The 27,363-nt window shown below is 43.5% G+C and overlaps 1 protein-coding gene and 1 non-coding gene across 3 annotated transcripts in view; both read right to left on the bottom strand.

Annotated features, from left to right (window-relative positions):
• Window positions 1-37: 37 nt before the first annotated feature.
• The window catches only part of RBKS (ribokinase), a 73,626-nt gene continuing 46,300 nt past the window's right edge, over window positions 38-27,363 (bottom strand). For both annotated transcript variants that reach the window (XM_054727886.1, XM_008162285.3), the window contains exon 8: window positions 38-255. In XM_054727886.1, coding sequence (XP_054583861.1) covers window positions 82-255 — 174 coding nt within the window. In that variant the 3' untranslated portion in view covers window positions 38-81. The remainder of the gene's footprint in view (window positions 256-27,363) is intronic.
• On the bottom strand, window positions 17,047-17,182 carry LOC114230334 (small nucleolar RNA SNORA21). The gene has a single exon (XR_003616244.2). It is a non-coding gene; the product is annotated as a small nucleolar RNA SNORA21 (small nucleolar RNA).

Below are 27,363 nucleotides of genomic sequence, written 5' to 3' on the forward strand. Positions count from 1 at the left end.
TTATAGTAAGCTGCTAATTAAGACTGGCCACCTTCAAGAACATTTTATTTCCAGGTATTTTTATTTTTGAGTTAGTAGCAATCAAAACAAATCAAGTGGCAGGTCCTTCTTGTATGGATAGGATGACTGTGTCCCTGCAGCCTGGACACTGACTGCTGCGATGAAATTGGATCTCTTGAGCATTTCTTCCAAGGACAGATTTGGGTAGTAAGCCAGGTAGAAGGCCAAAGCTCCTACAAAACTGTCACCAGCACCCTGCAATAAAAAGGACAGCTGTGGAGATAAGCATGTACTCATCTTTTCCCCAAACTTGTATTTTAAAAATATTTAACTGCACGTTTATTTTAGAATAGATTTAGATTTACAGGAAAGTTACAAGGATATGACGAGAGTTTCCATAGACCCCACACCCAGTTCTGTAAATACATTACTGTGGTACATGTGTCACAACTAATGAGATAGTAGCGATATATTATTAACTGAACTCCATATTTGTTTGTATTTCCCTAGTTTTGCTTAATGTCCTTTTTCTGTTCTAAGATCTCATCTAGAATACCGTATTACACTTAGTTATCACGTCTCCTTAGATTCCTGTAGGCTGTGACAGTTTCTTAGACATTCTTCAGTTTTGATGGCCTTGATCGTTTTGAGAACTGGTCAGGTATTTTGTAGAATGTGCCTTAACTAGGATTTGTCTGTTGTTGTTTTTTTATTTTTTTGAAAGATATGTTTTTATTGATTACTAGAGAGAGGAAGGGGGAGAGAGAGAAACATCCATGACAGAAATATCATCAATTGGCTGCTTCCTGCATGCCCCTCCCCCGCCACTGGGAATCAAGCCGACAACGTGGGCATGTGCCCTGACCAGGAATTGAATCAGTGATCTCTTGGTTCCTGGGTTGACGCTAAACCACTGAGCCACACCAGGCTAGGGCTAACAAATGCATTTTAGATAAATTAAATGTAATTATACAAGTTCACTTTGAAAAATCATTCTGGTATTTAACAGCATTCAGGGCCATTTTCCAGTTTTTCCTAGTTTGCTGGCTTTTTTTTTTTTTTTGACCCAAGAGCTTCCATTACAAATCTTGAAGTTATACTTCAGCCTTAATAGAGACCTTGGCCTACAAGACTGTTTCAGTTGCAGCTGACGTATTTCATGAGCTGGCTGCAGCAGAGTGATGGGTACTAGAGAAGGAGTATAACCCATTGTGGATTAACTGCTAAATAGTGTGGCAGAGTTTGGATTTTAAGAAAGGTTTTGAAGAAAGGCTCTGTGAAGAAGGGAGTCCTTATGGAATGAGACAGATTTATAGAGAGAAGGAAAGCCTGGAAGGAAGAAGACCCAGGAGGAGGAAGGAACAGAGTGAGCTCATGAGCAGTGAATGGCTTTAAGGAAAATGACATTTTCCCTGTTTACACATCAAGCATACAATACTAAACTTGCCAAGCAGCAATAGTAATGCAGGTATGAAGTCCACACTTTCTTTCCTCCCGTTGATGTTTTCTGAGCATCTAAGCTATGGCAGGCCCTGCTAGATGCTTTGCAATTGTTTGGTCTTTCCTGAAGGAAACAATAGAGAAAGAGACACATGTGGTTCCTGCCTTCCCTCAGATTACAGCACAGCAATGTGACAGCAGAAAGGTCGGGAGCCAGAGGAATTATGAGTTTGGTGGAGAATGTATTATGAAAATATGAAAAATGCCACAAGATATGAAGAGTCATGGCAAAGTCTAAGATTCCAAGTTTTGGTTCCTCACATCATATACAAAATTAAATTCCAGACGTGAATGTAAGAAATATAACAATAACATAATATTTAAAAAAATATTTAAAAATTATGTACCCAAAGCCATCATAAATAAAGTTAAATGAAAAAGAACAGATTTGATAAAAGTTCTTGTAATACACAAATGACATATTCCCAATATTCAAAAAATACCTTCAGATTTGCTGGAAAAAAGACAAATCCAGAATAAAAATGGACAAAAGGTATGGGTCTGTGATTTCAGAAAAGGAAATGTAAATGGTCAATAAGCAATAAACATGAAAAAAATAATTAGCAGTCAAAGAAAATGCAAATTAAAACATTATTTTACCCATCAGATTGATAAAGTAGTAAGATTGATAGCAAGAGCAGCAAAGACGAAGAGGGAGGGGACAAAGGTACTCATGTTGTGGGTAGGAACGTAGAAGGGTAATGCAGTATTTGTTAAAATAGAAAACGTGTATGTCCTTTGACTCAGTAATCTTGCTTCTGGAAGTCCACAGAGGTAAAAGTTCCTATAATACCAGGATATATGTAGAAAGATGCTATTGCTGCATTGTTTCAAAAGGTAAAACACTGGAAATAATCTGTCTATCGAACAGGAGAATGGATGACTAAGCTTTTGTACATTCATATTATGGAAAATTATGAAGATGTTAATACAAAGCATTTATGAAAAATCTATAGTTAACATCACACTTAATGGGAAAATATGCTTAATTGGAATGCTTTCCCCCTAATCTTGGGGACAAATCAAGGATTTTTTCCCCCTACTTCTATTCATTATCATACTGGATTGCCTAGCCAGTGCAATAAGGTAAGAAAAAGAAAGAAAAGGCATACATATTTAAAAGGAAGAAGTAAAACTCTTTCTTTGCAGATGGCATAATCTTCTATGTAGAAAGCCCTAAGAAATCCAGCAAAAAGTCACTAAGAATAGTGGGGTTAGCAAATAGCAAGATACAAGGCCAATATTAAAAAAAATCAATTTTATTTCTATAAACTACCAATGAATAAGAAATTAAAAAACAGTATCATATATAATAGCATCAACAATATGAACTATTGCCTGGGTGGGCATGGCTCAATGGTGAATATTGACCTATAACCCAGGAGATCACGGTTTGATTCTAGGTGAGGGCACATGCCCTGGTTTTGGGCTCCATCCCCAGAGAGGATGTGCAGGAGGCAGCTGATCAATGATTCTCTCTCAGCATTGAAGTTTCTAACTCTCACCCTTTCTCTCTGAAATAAATAAAAATAAATTTAAAAACAAAAGAAGAAGACAGGAAAGGAGCAGAGAGGTATATTTATGTATTTTGAGAGAGAGAAATGAAATAAATGTGGCAAAATGCTAATAATTGGTAAAACGATGTATATTGGAGTACTGTAACTTTCCTGTAATCTTTATGTTTAAAAAAATTTAAAATTTTTACCTGGCCAGTGTAGCTCAGCGGTTGAGCGTCGAGCCAGGAACCAAGAGGCCACTAGTTCGATTCCCTGCTGGTCAGGGCACATGCCCAGGTTGCAGGCTCAAACCCCTGTGGGGGGCATTCAGGAGGCAGCTGATCGATAATGTTTCTTTCTCTCTATCCCTCTCCCTCCATCCACTCTAAAAAAATTAATAGATAACATATATATTTTAAAAAATTAAGAATTTTATTAAAATAAGTTTTTCAGGAAAGAAATGTCACTAAAGAAGTTTAAAAAACCACCATCAGTCACTTCATGAATTTTCAAGTTGGCTATTTTTAGTCTCTGGATGATTTCCCTTTTTTTCTTAATTAAGTGGACATGCTGGAGTGAGCTGAATTGGTAGATGCTCTTGCCTGCATTTGGGAATACCCCTATCATTGAGGCCACTTCCTTTGCAATTAAAAACCAGGCAGTGACACCCATCTGAAAGCCGAGGGGAGTGGGAGCAACATTTTCTGGCTGTGACAGTGACTTCAGAAAAACTGAGGTCTGAGGTATTAGTGGCAGCATTGCAATGGCATCCAGGTCCCATGCCAGTAACACAAATGGATGCCTTTGTCTTCAACCAAGAACCTTGACTGAGGCAATCCCACGTGTTAAACTCTTAGGCATGGCTAGAAAGCTTGTGCAGTTCATTCCTTGATGACTACCTCGTTATACAATCTTTAAAAGACGTAAGTGCTTCATCAATGACTGCTGATGGACCAACTCTCAGTTGCCCCAGTCGCCACCTTCTCATTTCACAGAAGTGAGAGGGTTGGCTGGGGGCGGAGCTCCACAGTCTTGTCATAAAGAGGGTAGCAGTCGGTCCTCTGGGTCCAAAACCACAAAGAAGCAGGGAGGCTCCTAGCTGACGGACCACCAGCCCAAAGACATGAAGACCAGGACACGCTATCTTAAAAGTCACATTCCCTCCAACAGTGGGAAAGCGCTTTGAAATTTAAGCAAGGAAGGGGTGGAACCTTCATGGAGGAGTAGAAGGGTCAGGATAGGAGTGAACTTTGACTGTTTGCTCTGCATCAGGAGGCAGCAAAGCAGGGTGCTTTCATATACACGCAAGACTGACCTCATTTCATCTTTATTAATGACCCCCCTGAAACTTGAGGGAGCTGAGTCTTAGAGACATTAAATAACTTGTCCAGGGTCACACAGTTAGTGGCAGAGCTGCAATTTGCATCCAGACCCAGTCGATTCCATGCTCTGTGCACATCACACCACATGGTAAATGGTTCTGGGAGACAGGCAGGCAAGAAGGCGAGAAGGAAGGAAAGCATGCTGAAAAGAATCTCTCTCCCTTCCAATAGCTCATATTCCTTTGCACTCCTCCTAGGACACTTGGCACATTGTGCTATTCTGTGTACAGGCCTGCATACAGTCGGGGCCACTTTGAAAACAGAGGGCAGCGACCACATCTCTGTCCCCTCTGTCTCTCTCACTGTGTCACTCAGTGCTTTGCGTTGACCTGACCAGTTGGTCCTGTTCCATTGTGTTCTTCTCTTCCAAGGTGGCCAGGTGACTCTCTCTGAACTGCATGTCACTTTGTCTTGTCATGAACATGGAGGTTAGGTTGCTACAGCCAGAGCTACTTGATAGTCCCATTGTACTGAATCTGTTTATACCACAGGGCTTTCAAGTGCCAATAAATTACTCGGCTATTGATTCACATCTTCAGTATAACTATTTTTAGACATAGGTATAATTTTTTTAATGGAAAGTGCTTTAAAAGTGGAAGCTGTATTGTATCACTATGATTTCCTGCAAGTAAAGTACTTTCCAATCAATCATTCTTGGAATAATGGAATTGTTCTCATTGATACAACATGATGGTTTTAACCTTTTACTGAAAATTATTTTTGTGCCAAAGGGGGTGATGGCATAATTCTTCCTTCTTCAACAGACATACCCATGTGGCTACTATTCATTGTGTTCTCACAATGATTTCCTCTTAAGGAAGAGCTGCTCTTACGGAATGGATGTGGCATTCTGAAATTCCTGCTTTCCCCAGGGCCTTCACACTCCTGAGTTCTGGGAAGTTCTGGTCTGTGGTACTGGAAGAGCCAGTTTCCTAGGATTTAAGGAGGTTAAATAACTCGCTCAAGGTGAAAATAAAGGTGGTAAATGGCAGTCAAGAGTGGTACCAAGGACATCTGTGGAGATCCAGCAACAGAGCAGGTGGAGAAGCTATTTCGGGAGAGAGAGACTGGCCTTTTGAGTATTGCTTAAATTGCCCTATTTCCTGATGGGAAGGGCTTATGTTTCTATAGTGATGAAGAACGACAGGGACGAGAGTGAAGACTGTGAATCTCTAATGATGTCCCTCTGTATGGGGTCCCATTTTCCGAGAAGAGAGTTGCCCTGGGCAGGGGTGAGGGAAGAATAGGGGTGCAAAGGAAGCAAAGGTTTTGGGAATACTTCAGATGAACAGCCAGAGTCCAACCTGGGTAAGGAAGGAAGAGAGGTCATTAGGGGATCAACAGGTCAGAAGAAAATGGAGGAATCTAAGGAAAGTGAGAACAAGAGTAGGAAAAGAGGTGAGGGAGCTGGTTGTGGTCAGAGTAGGATGTGAGGTTTATTCCCACAGAACTGAAGTAGTGCCAGGTACTAACCATTTCCTGGGAGTCACCATGGGAGTGGGAGGCTGGAGTGAAAGTGAAGAGTCACTGTAGGTGAGGGCATCTAGGAACTCTGAGACTTGGTGACGGCTCATCCCACATGATGGTAGCATTGGAATGGAGAGAAAAATGGTGATGTAGATGCCAGAGTCTTAGATAAACAGAATTATCAGGAAAGGAGGTCAAGGCTCTATAACTAAAGTGCATGAACGTTAAAGATGTAGGAGTCTCTACAGGATGGTAGAGGAGGGATGGCTGGAAGCTTTGGGATCAGGAGCAGCTTTCGCCTGTGGGGGCTGTGTGGGGAGTTAAGGATATTAAAGGAGCTTGCTTTTGAGGAATAGGACAGCCAGAGGGCTTAGGTAGAAGGTTTAGGAAGGGGAGAGGCACAGAGCAGTAAGGGATTCTCCTGGGTCCCTGCGTCTCTCTGACCTTCCTTCTTTGTCTCTATCACATGTCCCTCTTCCTCTTCCTGCCCCATTGATGCTGGTATTCCCTTGAGTTCTGTCCTGGCCCATTTCCCTTCTCATTCCCCATAATTTCTTGAGTGACTTAAGTACTATGCAGTTATAGTTTAAACTGTTATGCATGCTCACCATATACACAGCACAGATTTTTCTCTATCTTCAGATTCATATATCTACCTGTGAGTCTGTTCCACCAGCCTCCTGCACTCTCACTCAACACGCCTGATTTGAATCCATAACTACCTGAACATGGACCTCTTCTTACCTTTTCAGTTTGTGGCAGCTCCACATTGGAAATCTGAGGGTCTTCTGAATCTCTCTCTCCCTTATACCTAATTAACCTCCGCTTGCCAAGTTTCAATGTATGTATTTCTCAAATCTGTCCTCTCATCTCCATCCCTACTCCCACTGCCCTACTTCCTGGTCACATCGCCTCTAGAGGACCACATTACCTTCCTAACCAGTCTCCCTGCCTCCAGTCTGGCCCCTTCCAATCCATTCGTGACACGGCTGTACATATGGCCACCTCACTTCCATTCCATTCCAGAAAGCTCTCTGAATGTTTCTCATCTTTCTTAGGGTAAAATTTTAGCTCCTCAGCATGGCACACAAGGCTCCCTAGTCCACTTTTCCAGTTTCATCTGTTCATCCTGTTCATGTTTTGAACTTCGGGTCTTCATTCATAGAGATACCTTGGCCTTGAGTCTTTCCTAGACTCAACTCAGGTATTAGCTAAGTCAACACATATTTGCTGACTGGCACTTTATTGAAAGCACCGTGTTTCCCCTGAACCCAGGAGCCTGGGTTAGGAACCCTCCTAGAGGCTCCTGTCCTTGGCCTTTGGTGAGGAGCACATGCTGTCAAGATGCCTTGGAGGAGGGATGACAATGAGATAGACTTCTGGAAGTCTTAGTTTGTCAAATTCCAGATGATAGAAAAATGGATGAGCTGGAAGGCATGATGAGTATTAAGTGTGGTTGGAGGGGAAAAAAACACCCATGTGATGAAATCAGGCGGTTACAATAGATCTCAGACGATCTTGCAAGAATTATGTCATCAGGAGGCTTCATTTGTTAGGAATCTCTACCCACACTGGATGACTCATCACTCAAACTGCCGAGGGACCCTACAGTTAAAGCCCTTGCATTCCTCCTCGATGTCTTAACGCATTCCATCTGACAAGTAGATCCCACTTTCTTTTAAAAACTTCTCCCTACACAGAGCCATCCAAAGCCTACACTGTGGACCTGAATTCCTCAGCCAGGCTTGTGGCTTTGGAAGCCAGGGAAAAGGCAGACGGGATGAAACATGACTAAATCTCAAGCTAATTTCTTCTTAAAAAAAAAAAAAAAAAAAAGAAGATTGCAAAGGCCTCAGGAAAGGCAGAGAGAACAACATAAACCCACCAGGGTCCCTGCTGCGGTCCACCCCATGCAGGCAGGGCCACACCAACTGCTGAGGTGGCTTACCCTCCGGCCAGCTTGGTGGCAAGCCCTGCTTTGCTCTTGCTTCCACGTTCTAAGAATGGGGCTTCTGCCTTGTTCCTGTTTGCAGGAGGTTGAGGCATGAATGTGTGGTTGGGCCTGGGAAAGTAAAAGTAATTCTTTGTCCAGGGAGGGCTAGTCATGGATTGGCAGGAGACATGGTGTCATGACCCCTGGGGAAGCAGCACAGAGGGAAAACAAACAAACCTGGCTTAAAATCTGCCTTCTCCCCTCTTTCTTAACTGGGTCATCTTCTAAGAATGATAAATTCATTATCCTGACACCTACAGTGAAGCCCCTCTCTACACAGCTGGGGACATGTTTTCTCAAGGGGGACAATGCAGTAAATGGTTTGGAATGAGACAGACCTGAGTTGGAGCCCTGATTTCACCATTCTGGCAAGTTATTCAACTTCTCTGTGACCTATGAGGTAGGGCTATTGTAAATACTGAATTAGATAATGTATGTGAAAAGGCCTAGCCCAGTGCCTGGAGCAGAACTGTGTGTAACAAAGGTGAGACAGAGGAGATGGTGTCATCGGGAGGCCCTTTAATGAGCTAATAATGTTTTTGAAAATGAAAGCCCATGACCAGGGTCAGAAGGGGCCAGACAAGGGTTCTAAGGAACAAAGAGGGTCAAGATTCTAGGAAATGATCCCTTGGGTCCTAGGGCAAGGGGTTTATGCTGTGCCTGCCTTGTGCTCCCAGCGCAGAGTAGAAGGGTGAGGGCACCCAGGAACGCTCTCGCAGCCAGGAAGAGGCAGAAGCCAGGGTCCTGTAGCTTTTGATTACAAGGCTGCAGAGTTCTAGCAGTGGCCATCTGTATGTGCCAGGGTCTCTGAAACCCATTCCTCTGTGGGGGCAGGGGAAGTACTTTATGAGGTAATGAGGAGGACATTAAAGAAATGTAAGTGAAGAGTATAAAGGTTCCTCTAGACGGTGCAGGACTGAGGGAGCCTGGTAAATCTCATGCTCTCATTGGGTCGGGGGTGTGTCGGGGGTGGGAGGCGAAGAGGAGAAGGAACAGAGGGCGAACAATGAGCGAGGCTTTTGGGAGAGGCCTAGAGCTGGGAGGGGCTGGAGGACGGCATGGGAAGAGGGTGACCTGTGCGCCTCCACCAGGAGGGCTGCTGCCCAGGGAGAGGAGGTGGTGGCGGAGCCTGGAGGGTGGCAGGGAGGCTGAACGGATGGTGTGGGGACAGAGTGATCTTGGAGGACATTTCTCTAGTTGTGTTGGAGCCTGAAGTTGGCGCTTATCCTAGTTAGTGATGGACACTGAGCCACCTGGTTCACATTCTCCGTGTGACTGACTTCACCACTCACTTAAGTATGAATAGAAAGAGAAAGAACCTGCTTAGACCCTTCATTCTATCCAGCTTATGCATTCTCAATTGGGGCTATTTTACCACGGGGGTGAAAATTCATTCTTGCAGGAGGTAGAGGGTAGTGGTGAAAAAAAATCTTTGATACAATGATTGGTGGCTCTCCAAAGGGCCACGGAACATAAACAGATATAGATAGATGGAGAAATAGATAGAACATTAAAATTTCATGGGAGAAGAGGACAATTAGGGGGGGGGGGAATCCTAAAACGCTCCTTGGGGTGAGTGGTGACTAATGAAATAAAGGTTGAGGAACAGAGAAGTAGAGCCTCTTGTCCCAAAGAACTGCCAGTAGCCGGGGCTTTTGGTGAGTTACAAAGCCCTAACCAGCAACCTCTCAATTGCAAAGCACACTGGGCAGGTGTTGGTAGCTCCCCGCTTTGTTTCCACTGAGCCAGACATTCCTACATCTCCCACCCTGTTCCTCTCTTGTTTACCTCCATCTAAGGTCTCCATGGCCACCAGTAAGCCCTGGGCAAACCCACACCCTGGAATGAGGACTTTTACGAGGAGATTAGAACTATGTGGCCTAGCCTGTCTTCTTCCCAAGGCAGGAAAGTGCAAAGGTTCTCTCCTCGGCAGACAAGACTGAGTGGTCTGTCCGATAAACGTACATGAGCTACGTGCTGCTCACACAAGACAAAAGCTCTGCTTCACAGCTCAGATCTGAACAGTTCTGTCTCTTATCAGCACATACTTGCATCAGAAGGATGAGATCACATCCTTCCCAACCTCAACCTTCCCCAAACAGATCATTTTAGGAACATCATGATGGACATGAGAACCTAGTTTTCTTATCATTATTGTGTAAGTGCTGCTGATTTTTATTCCAAATAAATCTGTAGGGAACATGACAAATCACTATGTCATAAATGTCAATGACTTTGGCTTTTACCACTAGCCACTTTAATTTATTACATTTAAATTTCAATTATTAGGCTGAGATTGTCTCTTTTAAAGTACTCTTGTGATTAAAAGAAAGAGCAAATATTTTCTGCCTTATATTTCATATTAATTGAGTATGAAACTACATGCAGCGAAGTTTTGATGTGCTTTTTATTTCTGTTTCTTAAGTAGGCACAATATTTTCCTTGGCTCTATAATTTATTAGCTATTTGATTAAAAACCAGCTTTAATGAAATATAATTCCCATACTATGTAATGTGCCTATTTAAAGTATACAATTCAGTGTTCTTGACTACATTCACAGGGTTGAACAACCATCACACAGTCTAATTTTAGGAAATTTTGTCCCCCACCAAAAGGTACCTTGTACCTGTTAACAGTCACTCCTCATTCATATTCTACCCCCATGTCTAGAACCACTAATCTGCTTTCTGTCGATATAGATTTGTTAAATAGGCACACATTTTTTGAGCAAAATCATTTCATAGTCTAATTCCATAATTAACCAATAACTGAATCATAATTAACTAATTAGATTCATACCTATCTCTTGATTTTAGATGGTACTTTTTGTGAAAAGTGAAATTTATGTTGGCCTGGTGGGAACTGTTTCATTACTAAAACTGCATTCCCAATAATCACTGAGGCAACAGATTTAGCTTCCTTCCTGCCCAGATATGTTCACTGAATACTCTATGAAGTTTTTAAGTTAAATGATAAATGCACCAGAGGCTTGCTGTTTAAGAATTCCTTTGGTGGAGTTAGTAAAGGCTAACCTTTAAGGTATAACCCACCCACATTCTTCTCAAGCACAGACACATGAACTGTTCTGGCTCATAAATCTTGGTTTCTATAGATTTGGTTTGCTTGAGGGACTTTCTTTTTAAAAAATATTTTTAAATGAAATTTATTGGAGTGACACCGGTTAATAAAATTATATAGGTTTCAAGTATACAATTCTATAATACACTATCTGTATATTGCATTGTGTGTTTACCACCCAAAGCCAAATCTCCTTCCATAACTATATATAGGGTTTCTCCCCAAAATGTATGCACACACTTGGAATAATTATAAATGCAGTATTTATTAAAACACATTTCATTTTCACAATTGGGCTATCAGCTGTTAAAGTGTGTATACTTTTTGGGGACACCCTGTATTTTCTTTTAGGTCCTCTTGGCAATGATTAATATGTGGCAGTGGACACTTAGCTTCCTTCTCGAAGGTTATGACTCCCTCGCACAGGGCTGAGAGGGGGCGTTCAGTACAGACTCACTGCTGGTGTGTGGCAAGTTCTGGGCATGAGAGCTTCAGTGCCCACATACATGTGTGCCCTAAGCGATCATTAGAGCTTCCCATAGAAAACAGCATGTCTGAAAATGGATATATTTGTCTAGCCCCTTGTAGCCACTGACCAGGCAATGGTTTTCCTATCTTAACACCAGATAAATCGGTGGGCTTAAATGGCAGAACCTGAGGCACATCCACCAAGGTGGACAATCAGTCATTCTATAGTCAAAAAGATGGGTCTGGCTAGGCCTTCTCCCAACTCTGCCCTGTCACAGTGCTCGGACTGCCAGAATCCTGTCGGCAGAATGACATGACTGTCACTTTTTCACAGTACTTTCTGGTTTCCAGAGCATGTTTGTAGACGTGTTTCATTTTGAATCTCAGGATAATCCTGTGGGGTAGATAGGGCGGGCCTTTCATTTTCCAGATGAGAAACCAAGTGCGAGAAGAACTTGCTCAAGTTCATGGCTAGGTGGCAGGAGTGACACCCCCTCCGTTGAAGGCCAGTCTCCACTAAAGCAGCCCCCTGGAGAGGCCATACATGTACTTCAACTTTGCTCACGAAGAGTTTGAAACTTCTGTTTTGGTATAACTTTAAAATCTGTAGCACGCCTCTGACTATCCTCAATGAAGGCACTATTTCATCCTCTAAGTTAGCGTTCTCCAACTAGAGTGTGTTTCAGAATTGCTTGGAGGGCTTATGAAACCGCAGATCGCTGGGCTCCACCCCCAAAGTTTCTGATCCTTAAACCTGGGGTGGAGCTCGGGACTTGTTTCTAATGAGTTCCCAGGTAATGCTGATGTTGCTGGTCCCGGGCCCACTTTGAGAATCACAATGCTTAGGAATTTACTTCTGGGAAGAGTGAATCTGTTAAAACTAAGTCTAGTGATTAAGGTGTGGATCAAGCTAGGAAATTCCGTGGTTGGCAAAAATAGTGGGCAACTGTAACGCACACCAGCTCTAAAGGACATTCAAATACCACCCCCCACCCACCTGAAGGCTCTGAACAATGGCAGTTTGATTGGACTAAATGTGAAGCTTCCCACCGTAACTCCTTTAAAGGGGAGCATGTGTGCTACAGAATTCTCATGAGTGTTTAGCACACGTGTGACATGTTCATTATCAACCTTTTACTTTCCAGCTTTAGAAAAAGAAAAGAAGCCACGGGGTGACACCCACATTAGAGAGAATCAGTTATGAAGGAAGAATTAATAGCTATTTAGCAGCTGAACTAGTGAGACTGGTATGGCAGGGGTCCTTTCTGTGCTGCAAACATGATGGGTGTGGAATAAAGGGAAAACTTTGACTCTTCCTCCTGACTACTCTGCTGAGATTAGAATGGAGAAGGTGAAAAGATCTGATTTTAGATGCCAAAGATAAACATGCAACATTTTATGGGGAAAAAAGTTCCAGCAAAAAAAGAAAAATGAGCTACGACGTTAGGTACTTAAGCTGGGAGTCAATCCTTCATGTCACAGCAGGGAAAAAAAGAGGCGGAGGACTGCCTAAATATTGGTTCTAATTTTATTTCCAAATCTACATTACATTAAACTCTCCTTGTACTCCTCTTTAATTTACAGCAACTGCTGACACAAATTGGTGTGCCTTCTCTTCTTTGACATCAGTATTTCTCTTGAATTATGCATTTTCATCTGGAACGAGGTTTATGGGGCTAAAGCCTTCTTTCATTTAGATGGATGAAAACAGAGAGGGGTCAACGGGGGGTCGAGAACAAAATCAATGAGGGGGAGGGGGATACATATGTTGAGGGCAGCATTTCACTGCCCAAAAAGAGTGTAAGTGGTATTAAAAAATGACACTATATTGATTAAAATTCAACTACAAGAGAATAAGAAAAACTCTACCAAACTTCATCCCAGAACTGACAGATTCTCTATTTATTGGTGCCCAGAAGAATTTAGTAATCATTTGTAAGAGTACAGATGATCATAATAAGTGTATCACTTCAATTTGGTTTAAAATTGAGTCAAAGGCAAAAAAACCACCAGCTTGCCACCGAGTGTTTCGCCCGTCCCAACCCACGTGAATGTATACGGTTGTGGTGTTCCGCCTCCGAGGTCAGCACCACGGACTGATTGGGCTCCGTTACTGGTGACAAGTGGCTCCTGGTCCAAGTCAGCAATGTTCCCTATTGACAGAGGTCATTTGTTGGATCCATCTGGGGCCTGACTTTGTGTCTCAGTGTCTCGGGGTCCACTCTCAGCTTCTGGATTTGGATGGGTTCTGGGCTGGCCAGTCACACCAGTATGGAAAATAAATCACGTATTTATATTGATGAAGCTGTTTTGGGTTAGCACTTGCATAAACATGGCCATGTAAAAAAAATGTAGACACATTGTCTCAATATACTAAATAACACACAGAACAGATATCGCTTAACCCACCCCATTTCTGCACCTCATGTCACCCTCAGGTCAAGCCTGGGCTTCACCCTGTGGCGATCCTCAGCCATCTCAGAAAACTGTCCATTTTAAATGTTTACCCATCTCCCTCTCCACCCCAGGAGTGGGAACCGACGGTAAGGTAAAGCTGTTCGCTTTGTACATTGCTTGCTAGTTTAGAAAAGAGAAGTTTATGTTTCAGTTATAATAACTTAATGTAAAAAAATGTTCCCGAGTCAGTATGGCCACATGAAAGCAGCTCTGGCATTAATGTGTTTCGGCTGAAACTGGCTGTGCCCACAGCATGTCATGATGTCACTGTGCCTCCATTGTCGCACCAGTGTGACCAGCGGTTGGCCAGCCTGCAGAGCACGTGAGGGTCTATTGTCAACCTGGGATTCGGCCCTGCTCTGGCAACCTGAGAGTGGGGGGACCCTGGGGCCCGGAGCCCACGGGGCAGCCCTTGCCCCTCTTCAGGTTCAGGGTCAGGGCTAACGTGCTCAGCAGGCGCCACTGCCAGTCACAACCCTCACAGCTCTTCTGTCTGGCTGGCCACAGAGAACGGCCTGCGGAGACTCACAACTGGCTACAAACCCCATTCTGGCCAAAATGTCTGTGGTGGACTAATTTATTCTATAATTTAAAGAATTCAATTATTAATGAAAGAGAAGGAGAATCCTGAGTATGAGCTAACACTGGAATAAAAAAGGCCCATTCTTCAGGCAATATTAATGGAAGCTTTGTATATAAATAACTTTATATATTGGTGAATAAATGGCACTTAAAACTAAAATGTCTGTTAGTGATTCACTGGGTTCTAAAGACTGGCCTTGTCCTCTGTGGTCAGCGATCTTTCTTCTTCGTGACTCCACTATTCTAGACAGAAAACAGTTAATCCAGTATGATTTAGTATCTCACAAATGATTCCGCTGAAATATTTTCTGCCAAATGTTCATCTCCTAACAGCTGCTTTTTTTTTTTTATTTCAGTGAGAGGCACTTGAAATAAAATCATTGTTCTCTGTGAAAATGGCATGCTAAATAACCCAGAGCTACCAGATTATTAAACGGCAAAGGCATTTGATAATATTAGCACCAACCGCAGGTTCCACTTCTGCTGATGCACAAAATTTTGAGTAATTAGTCATTGCCCAATATTGTGCTTATATCCTTTTTGCTTGAGCTGTTAGGCCACAAAATCAGCAGGCAGTTGCTGTTATAAAAGGCTCCTCTGGGTTATTTATAATGTGCTGCTTCCTTATAGTTGCTGCTTTACTCTTGGGTCTTGGGCCAGGTCTACACAGTCAAAATGAAGGAAGGAACTGGGCGATTGTTCTGCGACTCTTGCTGCTGAAAGCTGGTGTGGCTGATTCACACGGACTGTGTGCGCCTTGGCTGGAATACCTGGTATTCCTGTCTGCACAACTCAAATTCATCCCAAACTGGCTCATTTGCCACTTCATCGGGGGAGAGCCTGTAGTTACGTGAAGGTACTTCTATTGGGAGGAAGCTGGTGTCTGCGCACAGGTGGTAGGGCGAATACCAGAACTCGCATTATGTTGCAAGAGTTTCCTTCAGATATTATTGACTTTAGGTGCAGGATGAATTTCTGCTCCAAATGCTTCTCTGTTGCATGGATCAGTGATTCCCCAAAGAGGCAGCCAGGACATCCGATGGAAAGGCCCAGACCAATCACCTGAGCATTATTTCATTTCATTTTATTTGTGTAAATTACTTCCTGTGTCATCTGCAGAATCACTGATGGTATGAGCTGTTTCTAATGGGAGTAGGTCTTAGCTCTTGGGTGAGTTGGGACTAAAAAAAAAAAAAAAATGCTGAGACTGATAGAATTATCTATTTGATTTGACCATGAAATAAACATCTTACTTAGGCCCCCCAACGCCCACCTTTTTTAAAAAAGGAAACGAACTACCATTGTGTCCTCTGAGTTCTTAGGAGTTCTTCAACCCACTTCTCAACATCCCGTTACCACCTCTCTAGTCCAGGCCATAATCTCTCACCACATCAGTGTAACAGTCTATGGACACTTGTTCCTGCCTCCAGTATTATAATCTCCAGAAGGTCTAGCACATACCTAGTAGGGATTTCAGGAGAGGATGGAGAAAATAGGGGGGAGTTAAATAATAATTTGGTTAAGGTTTCTCAGAATTGATGAGAAGCACAAATACTGAGATTCAGGAAGAACAAAGTCATCAGCAGTATAAATAAGAATAAATTCAGATCTGGACTCACTATAGTAAACCTGCAGAATGGCAGAGACCAAGAGAAATTCTTACAAAATACTACTACTGTTCAAGTATCCTACAAGCTAGGTTCTGATATAGGCGGAATCTTCATAGCACTAAACTTCTTAAGCAAAAAGGTCATATTGTGTTTGTAATTTTTTATTTATGAAAAACTACCTGAAGCAAAAATAGCAAAAAGTTAAGAATTAACAAAGCTGGGTGGTGGATCCATGGGTGTGCATGATATTATTCTTCATACTTTTCAGTATAATCAAAACATTTCATAATTTAAAAAGAAGGAAGGAAGGAAGGAAGGCAATCCAATTGGCCTTGGGACTACTGAGGGAAGTCGTAAATGTTAAATCTTTGATGCAGTCTGTTCACTTACAAAGTAATCTACGCAGTTAGATCTCACGTGCTAAATCTAAAAGTTAAAGCGAGGACTAAGTAGGGAAAAACATTTTCCTAACTGGGAACAGAACAGTTATGGGGAAGTCATCTAGCAAATGTAACCATGATCTTTCTTTTCCCAATTTTGGTTTATTTTATTTTATTTTATTTTATTTTATTATTTTATTACTAGAGGCATTGAAAGGAAATTAATTAGAAGGTGGCTGGCGGGGTGGGACTGGGCGAGATGGGCTGGACATGCCCTGGAGCCAACCTCCCGCGGTCCCTGGTCCCTCCCTGGCCACTGCACCTGGGGTGGTGCCGGGGCTTGAAGGGCGTCTGCAGAGTGAGTGGGGTCCCTCCGGCAGGTGGGGTCCCTTGGCCTGGCCTGTGGAGACTGGGCGGAAACCAGCAGTCCGACATCCCCCCTCCCGCCGAGGGATCCTGGAGTGCGAGGGGGCACTCTGCAAAGTTGCTGTCACTCAGCAGCTCCTGTGTTGAGCATCTGCCCCCTGGTGGTCATTGTGTGTCATAGCTACCGGTCGGGCGGTCGAATGGTCGGATGGTCACTTAGGCTTTTATATATGTAGATTATTTAACCCTCATCCCAAGGCGGAACACCTTGTCACACCACCAAGTGAAGCTAAACAATACAACATACTGCCGCCCCACCCAAAAGTGGTGTTTTTACTTTGCCCTTTCTTGACGGCTCAGTGGGTCATTAGCAAAAGGCCCAATGAGTGCTTTTAAAAGTGGTCAATTTTTTTTTTTTTAACCAAAGAAGGAAAAGGATATAAAACTTTCAGGTTTTAGAGAATCTTTTAGGGGAGATGTAATTCACCTAACCCCTGGACTGCCTTCTCCCCGCCCCCAAATCACACAGCTTTTTCAGGGGTTGTACTATAGTATAGGGCACTCCTCTGGTTTTTAAAGGAATGGGAGGAGGAGGAGGAAAAGTGAGACTGACTAGTCACTTCTTTCAACTGTCCCACTATAGCACATTCTACTCACACACACATGTACATGTAAACACATGAATGCCACTAACAGTTTAGTCACACGGAGCATGTCAACACGGATAATACACCACTAACTTACAGCACACATACTTTCACACAGAGGGCAGACAGATGCTCACCGAGCTATGAACTACACCTGTTTTACTCATTTCCTGTCCACCTCTATCACCAATGGGCATTGAGGATAGTGGGCACGGCTCCTGCTCACTAGGCTCTGCGGTTTGGCTCCACATGGTTTTCTTACGTCCTCGTAATTTCAGGTCGACCCAGGAGATAGTGCCACACAATGGGAGCCATGTAGAAGACCTACAGTAGAGTCTCAGCAGCTCTGCTCCCCAGTGTGACTGCAGCGGCCAGGAGCAGGCCAGAAGCGGCCACGGCTCCTGCCGGGGTATCACACTGACACCCAGGACAGTGAAGGAGGGAGGCTTAGGGGCAGGAGCTGAGAGGAAAAGAAGTCTTAGTCTTGGTGGGTGAAAAGCTGCCACAACCTCACACCACCCCTTCTTACTGGGAGAGGGACTATTTCCTGTCTCTTCAATTAGGTGCTATCTAGGCCCACGAAACACCACATCGAGATTTAGATTTTGCTGTCTTGACTCTGCTATGGTTTAGAGTTGTTTCTCTACCTCCTACCTCCACCCCTCTTCTCTTCTTTTAGTTCCTGGCCATACGTGAGTTCCGAGGCAGGGCAGGGATCCCAGGTGTCCTTGGGCGTCCCTAAAATGTACTGTCCTGGACACGGGTAGATGCATATCTGGTTCTGGCTGAGGGACGGTACTTTAGGAAAATGGAAAAAACAGCTTCGTGTTTGGCCCTGTTTCAGTTCCTCAAAGTGAGGATGACATTTCTGGTAAGCAGTGACAATTAGATTTTTAGAGTCCTGGGTTTTCAACTGATCCCATGCAGGATTAAGAAAGATAATGTAAAATATTTAATTCTGCCTGATTAGCTAGTAAATGAGGTGATGTGCTGAGGTGGAAGTAATGCAATAGAGCTCATCTGCCCCCCGCAAACCCCCCCGGGCATGACAGGTGCTGTGCGCCTTGTCCATCAGTCTCTCTAGCAATTACCTTGTTCTCTGTCCTTTCTTTATAGTCAGAGAACATTTTGTCGTCTTCATCTCTTCTGGCAGTAGGGTCAGCAGAGTTTGCAGGTAGCTCATCCATTTATTGACATCATTCCTAAGGTTAAGAGGGCTATTTCGGAGCCTCGTTGGGGTTTATTTTATGATGCCAACTTCAGAGGTGTCATTTTCCCTCTGTAATATTATTATTATTATTATTATTATTATTATTATTATTATTATTGGCCTGGCATTTCTATGACTGCAGGCAAAACAATCTGATAGGTAGGTTTTTGAAACGGGAAAGTGGGTAATTATTTTGTTTTCAAATAATTAAAAAAGAGCATTTTTTTTCCTGAGCTTTATTCTTTCCCTTGGCATATGCAATGTAGAATTTCAGGAATATGAGGAGTCCTGTGGGTCCTCCAGTCCCTGGAGAACACGGGCTCACAGTGAGGCTGAGGAACTCTCTCTCACACACACACACACACACGCACGCACGCACGCACGCGCGCGCGCGTACACACACACACACACACACACACTCACCCACTCACACACACACTAGTTAACTTTCTCAGAGGGAACTAAAACTCTTTCGTTATTTCAGGAGGGCCTGTTAATATATGCCAAGCATTGTATTAATCATTGGGGTTGCCCCCAGAGAACTTTGAGCTGGACCCTGGGGATGGCTAGGAGTTTGCTAGGCAGGGAAGGAGGAGTGTTTTTTTCTTTCCTTAAACTACAGAGATAGTTTGGGAACGCTAAGAAAAGAGGAATTACCTTTCCCTCAGCCTCTCTAGTTAGCATGTCAGGCCCCTATTAAAGAAGTTTCATGAAAAGATGATTTGGCTGTAGTCTCTAAGAGTGGTGCACCTCTCCTCTAGGTTCGGTCATTCAGTGACAAGAATGAATGAGCGTGATCTTTGCCAGACCCTGTAACATCTGGACCGGCACGATCCTGCCACACTGCTGTCCACACAGTTCGGCTCCTTGCCCTATAAAGGAAGATGCAGGAGTTGAATGGGAGTGGGACCTGGGTTTCCCTCCAGTGAGGTACACAGCCAAAGTCATAGCCACTCTCCGCAATGGTGAGTGATGCAAGCTGCCTGGTACTCCCAGGTGATCCAGGGAAAGTGAACAATCGGACACATAGGGACCTACTAATGAGAAATAACACGTACCACTATTTTTAGGGCTATGCATGGGTTAAGTGAGGCTGCACTGTATTGCACAAAGCAAGCAATGCCTTTGCCAGATCTGGCAGCTTCTGAAGATCGAGATAAATGAAGTAATTATAAAAGCCTCTATCATGACAAGTGACAAGGAAAGTCAGTGCGGGAAGCCCAAATAGGAGAGACTGAAGGCTAGGCAGATTGCCACCAAGTCAAGAGGCAGAGTGGTGCGGTAGAGGGTATAGGGGTGTTAAAATCGGGTAAACAGACAGACAGACCTAAAATCAGTTCCTGGCTCTGCCTACTTTCCAGCTGTATGACTCTGGGTAGGTTATTTACCTTTGGGGGCACTGTTTCATCCTCTCTTAAATGGGCACGAACCCCATCTTGCTGGGTTGTTATGAACATGTGAGATAATGCATAGAGTCCAGCCTACTGCCGGGCACAGAATAGTGCCTGCTTTTCATTATTAGCTAGAGGGTCCTCATTTCTAAGAGTCTGTAAGAACCAGGACTTTTAGAGGTCAAAGATGCCTCTGAGATCACCCATTCTAGACATATCATGTTTGGGTGCACAACCTGAGCCCTGAGCATACTGAGTGCTTGCCCACAGCAGCCTGCTAGTTATGGCTAAATCAGGTTGAGAACTCAGGCCGTCCCCTGCTCTTCCCCTCTGGGACCGATGATTTCAGTTAAACTACACGCAAAACTCTCAATATTTCACCAAAAGGTGATTTAGGCTGATCCGGTTAGTTCACATCAGATTATTTTCTCCTTGCAGAACAGCTGATTTTTCAGTATTCACTTTAGGTCACTTCAGAAACATATTTATTTGTTTTCTTGTGTATGTTAGTCTGATTTGAGCCACCGTAACAAAATACCACAGACTGGGTGGCTTAAACAACAGAAACTTATTTCTCACAGTTCTGGAGGCTAGAAGTCCAAGATCAAGGTGCTGGCAAAGCAGGTTTCATTCTGAAGCCCCTTCTCCAGGCCTGCAGGAGGATTAACAGGAACCTATCCCTGACAGCAGCTCAGATGGCTGCAGGCAGGACCTCAGCGTGAAGGGAATACAAGGAGAAGTGACCTTGGAAAACGCTGGGTAACCCATCAGCCCCAGCAGTCACCACCCTGTGAGTGCTTCCATGCAAACTTAAACTGTTTCCACTTCCTACTGGTGCAATCTCCACTTTAGAGCTGAATCTCAAGCTCTGAGTTGTCCCTTGGGGGCATCTATGCAACTGTGACTACTGCAGGACTCAAATATAATAGAAAGAAAGGGAAATAAAGAATAAGTAAGAGAATCCCCCATGCCCCTGGTTTTTGATTACTCTCAGCTTACTTACTAGTATATACTGTAAATTATGATGATTTATTATAAAGTGAGTGATTCTTGAGAAGGCAGATTTAGCCTGTGGGTGAAATTCTTAAAATCAGAGTGTCTCTGTATATTCTAGGACATAACCATTTACATGTAGAAAAGCAATCTTATCTAATAATAGAGAAACATGCAAATTAGCCATCACTCCGCTATGCCCACAGCCAATCACAGTGAGTATGCAAATTAACCCAACAAAGATGGAGGTTAATTTGCATATGCAGGCGTGGAGTGGCCGGGAGGGGCGGGACGCCTGCTATGAGGGGAAGGGTGGTGGTGGAGGGAGCTACAGGAGCAGTGCTCCGGACAGAAGTGAGGACTTGCCGGCTCCTGGGCGGGCTGGGGAGTGGGGACTTGCCAGCTCCCGGGCGGCTGGGAGTGAAGCCAGGGGAAGGAAGGCCTATTCTTGCACGAATATCATGCAACGGGTCTCTAGTCCTATATAATAAAGAGGTAATATGCAAATTGACCAAATGGTGGAACAACTGGTCGCTATGATGCTCACTGACCATCAGGGGGCAGACGCTCAATGCAGGAGCTGCCTCTTGCAGGAGCTGGACTCACGGCTGGCGAGTGCAGCGGCGGTGACAGGAGCCTCTCCCGCCTCCGCTGCAGTCGGACATACCCCTGAGGGCTCCCAGACGGCGAGAAGGCGCAGGCTGGGCTGAGGGTCCTCCCCCACTCCAAAATTTGTGCACTGGGCCTCTAGTTTATATATAAGGAATATTACAGAGCCTATAGGCCAAGGATAATTAATGTTACAGCATATTATATCACACTAGCACGATGATCTTAAAATATTACCATGCTTAAATGTGTGTAGCTCTGATTATGAAGTGATTATTCTGTGCAACCGTGAACACAGATGTCAAAGCCCCCACCCTTCAGGTTGGAAGGTCTGGAGTGACATGAGTGCCATGTCATTTTGAGGCTGAGATTCAGACAACATAGAGATGGGAAGAGACACATCTGTCATGTCTTCCAAACTGAGCTGAGGACATCTGCAGCTACTGCCACCATCTCACTCTAGTACACAGGAAACATAAAAATAGAAGTGATGCGTCCAACTATTAACTCCGAGGCACACTGAGTACAGCAAGCAGGCCGCAGAAGCACCGATGGAGAACGGAAAACGGCTCCTTCCGGGGCAGGCCGTCCGTCTCAAGTGGACAGGGTGCCAACCAGATGTTCTCACCGTCCATCCCATCCTGATGGACTTACTTATTTAATGTTTTCCAGCTTTGCTGAGGTATGATTTGCGAATAAAAAGTGCCTGGCCGGCATGGCTCAGTGGCTGAGTGTCTACCTATGAACCAGGAGGTTGCTGGTTAGATTCCTGGTCAGAGCACATGCCTGGGTTGTGGTCTCGACCCCAGTAGGGGGCGAGCAGGAGGCAGCGGATCAATGATTCTCTCTCATCATTGATATTTCTCTCTTTCCCTCCCCCTTTATCTCTGAAATCAATAAAAATATTTTTAAAAAACTGTATCTATTTAGGCTGCACAACATGATTTTTAAAAAAGTGTGTATAACAAGGGATTAGGAGGAGGGGAAAACCGAAAAGGTTACAAACCCACTGAGAGCAGGTAACACCCTCCTGACAGGAAAGTGAAGGAGCCCATTTGCTCAGAAGAAAATGCCTCCCTGGGAGTTCGCACCTCACCACGTCAATTATCTCCTCTTTTTCAGACTTATGAAGAAGCTGAACAGTTGTGTGCAGAACAGGCAAGAATTTCAATAATGAGAGTGCCGGATGAGAGGACAAAGATAGCATAAAAACGCTGAGGGAGATTCCACACCCAGAAAATAGCTACCCTTGGCTCCTGTGTCACCTCCGCTCTACTGGGGGACGTTGAGCACCCATTCGGGTAGGTTCAGTAGGGCCATTACATGGAAGATTCCTCAGCACAAGAGTACCCATTCTTTAGTGAGGTGCCTCGGTGGATCGTTTTGTTACTTTTTTGACCTTTGTTTTCTGAATTGAGCTATCATTCACATACCATAAAAGCACCTTTAAAAGTACACAATTCAGTGGTTTTTAGTGTATCCACAAGATTGTGCAACCGTCACCATTCCAGGACATTGTCATCACCCCAAAGAGGAACCCTGTACTCATTAGCATCACTTCCCATTATACCTTCTCCCCAGATACTGTCAACCGTCAACCTACTTTGTTTCTGTAGATTTACCTATTCTGGATATTCCATGTAAATGGAAGCATATAATATGTGGCCCTTTTTGTCCGGCTTTGTTTACTTAGTATAGCCTTGGATGTTCCTCTGTGCTATAGCATGCATCAGTATTCCTTTCTATGGCTGAATAACGTTCTATTACATGTATTGAAGGGGTGCAGAATAGGCCTCCCCAAGATGTGCCACTCTGGCAGGCATAGCCAAAGACAAGCAAGACTCTGTGGGCTCATGAGAACATTTTACTCTTCCTTAAAGAATCTAAATTTGGGGCCTTGCCCATAATAAGAGTTATTACCAAAAAAACAACAACAACAACTTTGGTATTTGGACAAGCATCTAATTACTGAACATATTGCTCTTCTTATCCTCCTGCGAATGGCCTTCCTCCCCTCAGAAGCCCCCAAGGTGCCCCCTCATTTGTAGCTTGTGTGTACCTCAGAACCTCCATCTCAGAACCTCTCGTGTGTGTGGGGATCTCTGACTCATGTATGTGGGGTTCCCATACATATGTAATTCATTTTGGTTATTTTCTCTTGTTACTCTGTCTCATGTTGATTTAATTATTAGGCCAGCCAGAAGAACCTAGAAGGGTAAAAGAAATATTCTTACTCCCCCACAGTATATTCCACAATTTGTTTATTCATTCATCTGTTGATGAACACTTGGGTTGTTTCCAGGTTTGGGCTGTTATGAATAATGCTGCTATGAATGTTCGTGGATAAGTTCTTGTGTGGGCAGATGTTTCCATTTCTCTTGGGTAGATAGCTAGGAGTAGAATTGCTGGGTCATATTGCAACTAACTCTAAGTTTAACTTCTTGAAGCTTTTCCAGACTGTCTTCCATAGTGGCCACGCCATTTTACATTCCTACCAGCATTGCTCGAGGGTTCCAATTTCTCCACAGACTAGTCAGCACTTGTTATTATCTATTTTTGATTATAGCCATCCCAGTGGGTATGACACGGTATCTCATTGTGTTTTGTCACTTAAAAAGGATCAGAGCCATCCATATACACAATTTAAAAAGATAAGACTTAAAGTATAGATGCTCCATCTCTCTCCACAACTGTTTTCACTAGGCAAATACTTTAAATTCTTTTAGCGGTTTCTTCTGGTGTTTATCTTCTATTTCTGGTAATGTGCATTATAGCGCTATTTTGAAAATCATAAAATCAATTATCTCTTGAATTCCAACTATGGAAGATGAGCATTTAGTTCTCTTATCTTCCCCCATGTGCACACAAACACACACTCACTTTTTCTTTCAATCTTCACAATATGATTATAATATCCATTTTTAGTTAAATCAATAATTGGAACTTATACTGTTATGACTATGAATTAATAATCATGTGGTGTACTAAGATTTGCTTAATTATACTTTTCCCTTTAGACTCCAGATGACCAAGAGGAAAAAATTAAAAAAAAAATTTCCTCAGTTTTCTACATAGTAACTTACTAGTTCATCCTCAAATTCTGGGCATATTCAAATATATGGATATTTCACTATTTCTTTCTTTTCCTTTTTTTTTTTTCTTTTCTGGGAGACATTCCTCCTAGGGCCCTCATCTGGACTGAATGGCTCTGAGCTCGCTGCACAGCTGCTTCCTGGAACTTTCCTTCACTATCCTTGACTGCACTCCTCTCCTATGTTGCATTGCCTGTTTCTAGATCCCATATCTTTCACTCTTAGTTTTATCCTTCAGTTTACAAGAGCTTATCTTCCAGTAGCTTCTTCATTCCTCTGTTTCTGTTTCTCTGCATTTTTTGTGTTAGACATTTTCTAGTGTACCATTTTAACTTTCTTACTTATTTTAGTGTGTTTTTACTGTTGTTTTTGTTTTATTAGTTCTTGTCCTAGTGATTGCATTGGTGATTCCAATTAACACCTTGACTTAAAATAATCCATTTATAACTAAACTAGAGGCCCAGTGCACAGATTTGTGCACCGGTGGGGTCCCTAGGCCTGGTCTGCGCCCTCTCACAATCCGGGACCCCTTGGGGGATGTTGGATTGCTGGTTTCAGACCAATCCCCACAGGCCAAGCTGAGGGACCCCACCAGTGCACGAATCTGTGCACTGGGCCTCTAGTTTATATATATATATATATATATATATATATATATATATATAGAGAGAGAGAGAGAGAGAGAGAGAGAGAGAGAGAGAGAGAGATACCAACCTAATTCTGATAGCATACAGAGTTGTTTATGGATGCTTTCACGCTACCAAGGCATGAAAGTTGTGTAGTTGAGACAGAGCATGAATGTATGTGCCTGTGAAACCTCCAACTTTACTATCCGGCCCTTTATAGGAAAGACTTGTTGATCCCGATCCAGTGCCCTGACCTTCCTGATCCCATTTTCTATCTTCTGCCTCCAAGCATTAAGCAATCTGTTCCTCCTCTGAACTTTCCCTGTGTTTCACCTTTGAACTCTCACTGTTTCACCTTTCCAATGCCTAAAAATTAACTGGGAATGCTAAGAAATCAACGAAAGGGCATAAAACAAAGCGAAAACTTCCTTCGTGCCCATCACTGTATTTAAGATGCTCAAAGTTGTCGTCTGTCGTGATCTATGCAGTCCCATCCTCCAACAGGAAATTACTCTGAGGGTTATTACTCTTGATTTGAATCTGAACATTTCCCAGGGTGGTTTCTTCGTCATTTAGTCCCAGCCCGAGCAGTGCACTTCCATACGAGTGTTCTGTGGTAGCCCAGGTGGTTTTTGTTTGACCAGCATCCACTTCCTATCCTCTGATAAGAGTTCTTTGACTTTTATGTGACACCAGAGGTGGGGATGTGATGTTGGTGCAGTGTGGCCAGGAAGCTTCCAGGGACCCTCACCGGAGGGGGCCTGCCTGGCTCAAAGCCCACTGCCAGGCAAGCAGAGCTGACAGGAGAGAGCGAGCGAGTGCCATGACTCGGGTTAGCCTCTGCATTCTGACATACTCTTGAGCTTCCTAATTATGTGCACCCAGCAAGTCCCCTTTTCTGTGTAGGCCCCTCTCTGGTGCTGGTGAGACACGGACTCCACTGCTGGGAGCCTGCAGAGGGCCAGCGTCTTCCTGGGACCCTTCATTTCATGCTTAGCAAGAGAGGAAGAGACGCTTCTGCTTTAGTTCAGGACTGGGGATAGTTGTAGTCTATTGCAGGATCAATTTCAGAACTAATAAGAAACCTTCCCTGTCCATCCTGACAAAACACGAAAAAAAGCTACTGGGTTCACAAATGATTAAATAGGAAGAGAAGACAGTGCCACGTACAATCTGTCAAATACCCGATGGAGCACATTTAGAAAGACAATGACAATGCAGTTTCATGTTATAAAGCATGCCTTGCACTTACTAGTTTTCAAAGCATGTTCGTATCTAAAGCTTCCACCGGATCCTCTTAGGCTTCTTTTTAAATAAATGACCCATATTTTAAAGTCTTTTTCAAGTATAAAAACCAAAACATGTTTTGTGAATAATTACACAGCAGTGCCTTATAAATAAAAATTCTACCCATTTCCTTCTTCCTCTTGTTTCATGTTCCTGACATGTGCTTACTTTTCTAGCCAGCTCTTCTGAATTCTAGGCCATAAGGAGAACCTTTATATTTCCCCAGCTTTAGAGGAACCCTGAGCCTTTTTTCCAACTTGCTTCTTTTCATCCCTGCCCTGTGGCTAGCTGTGACTTGTCCACTTACCCCGCTTGTCCTTACCACAGTGCCTTGCACACAAAGTGTAGTGGAGTCCCCACAGGCCTACGGTTGAACCCTCAGCTCTGTTACTTCCCAGCATTATGATCCTGAGCACATTTCTAAATCTGTAAAACGAGGAGAATGGCCATACCTACCTCATATAATTCTTGCAAAGATTAAATGAGATGTATGCAAAAGAGACACAGAAGCACGTGGTACGTGATGGCTGTTACTACTTGTTGGCTGAAAGAATGAGCTCTGCTGGCCAGTGCTCCTTGCTGTCTCATCCCACACGAAGCGTGTAAGACCCAGTGACTCATTGTCTAAAATCTAAGCCCCTGATGGCACAGACTGTCATGTTCATCATAGCCCTGGCGCCTAATTGTGCTGGCATATAATAGATATTCAATAAATACTTACTGAAAAC

This window comes from Eptesicus fuscus, chromosome 16 (genome assembly GCF_027574615.1).
Source record: "Eptesicus fuscus isolate TK198812 chromosome 16, DD_ASM_mEF_20220401, whole genome shotgun sequence".
In the NCBI taxonomy this organism is placed as follows: Eukaryota; Metazoa; Chordata; class Mammalia; order Chiroptera; family Vespertilionidae; genus Eptesicus; species Eptesicus fuscus.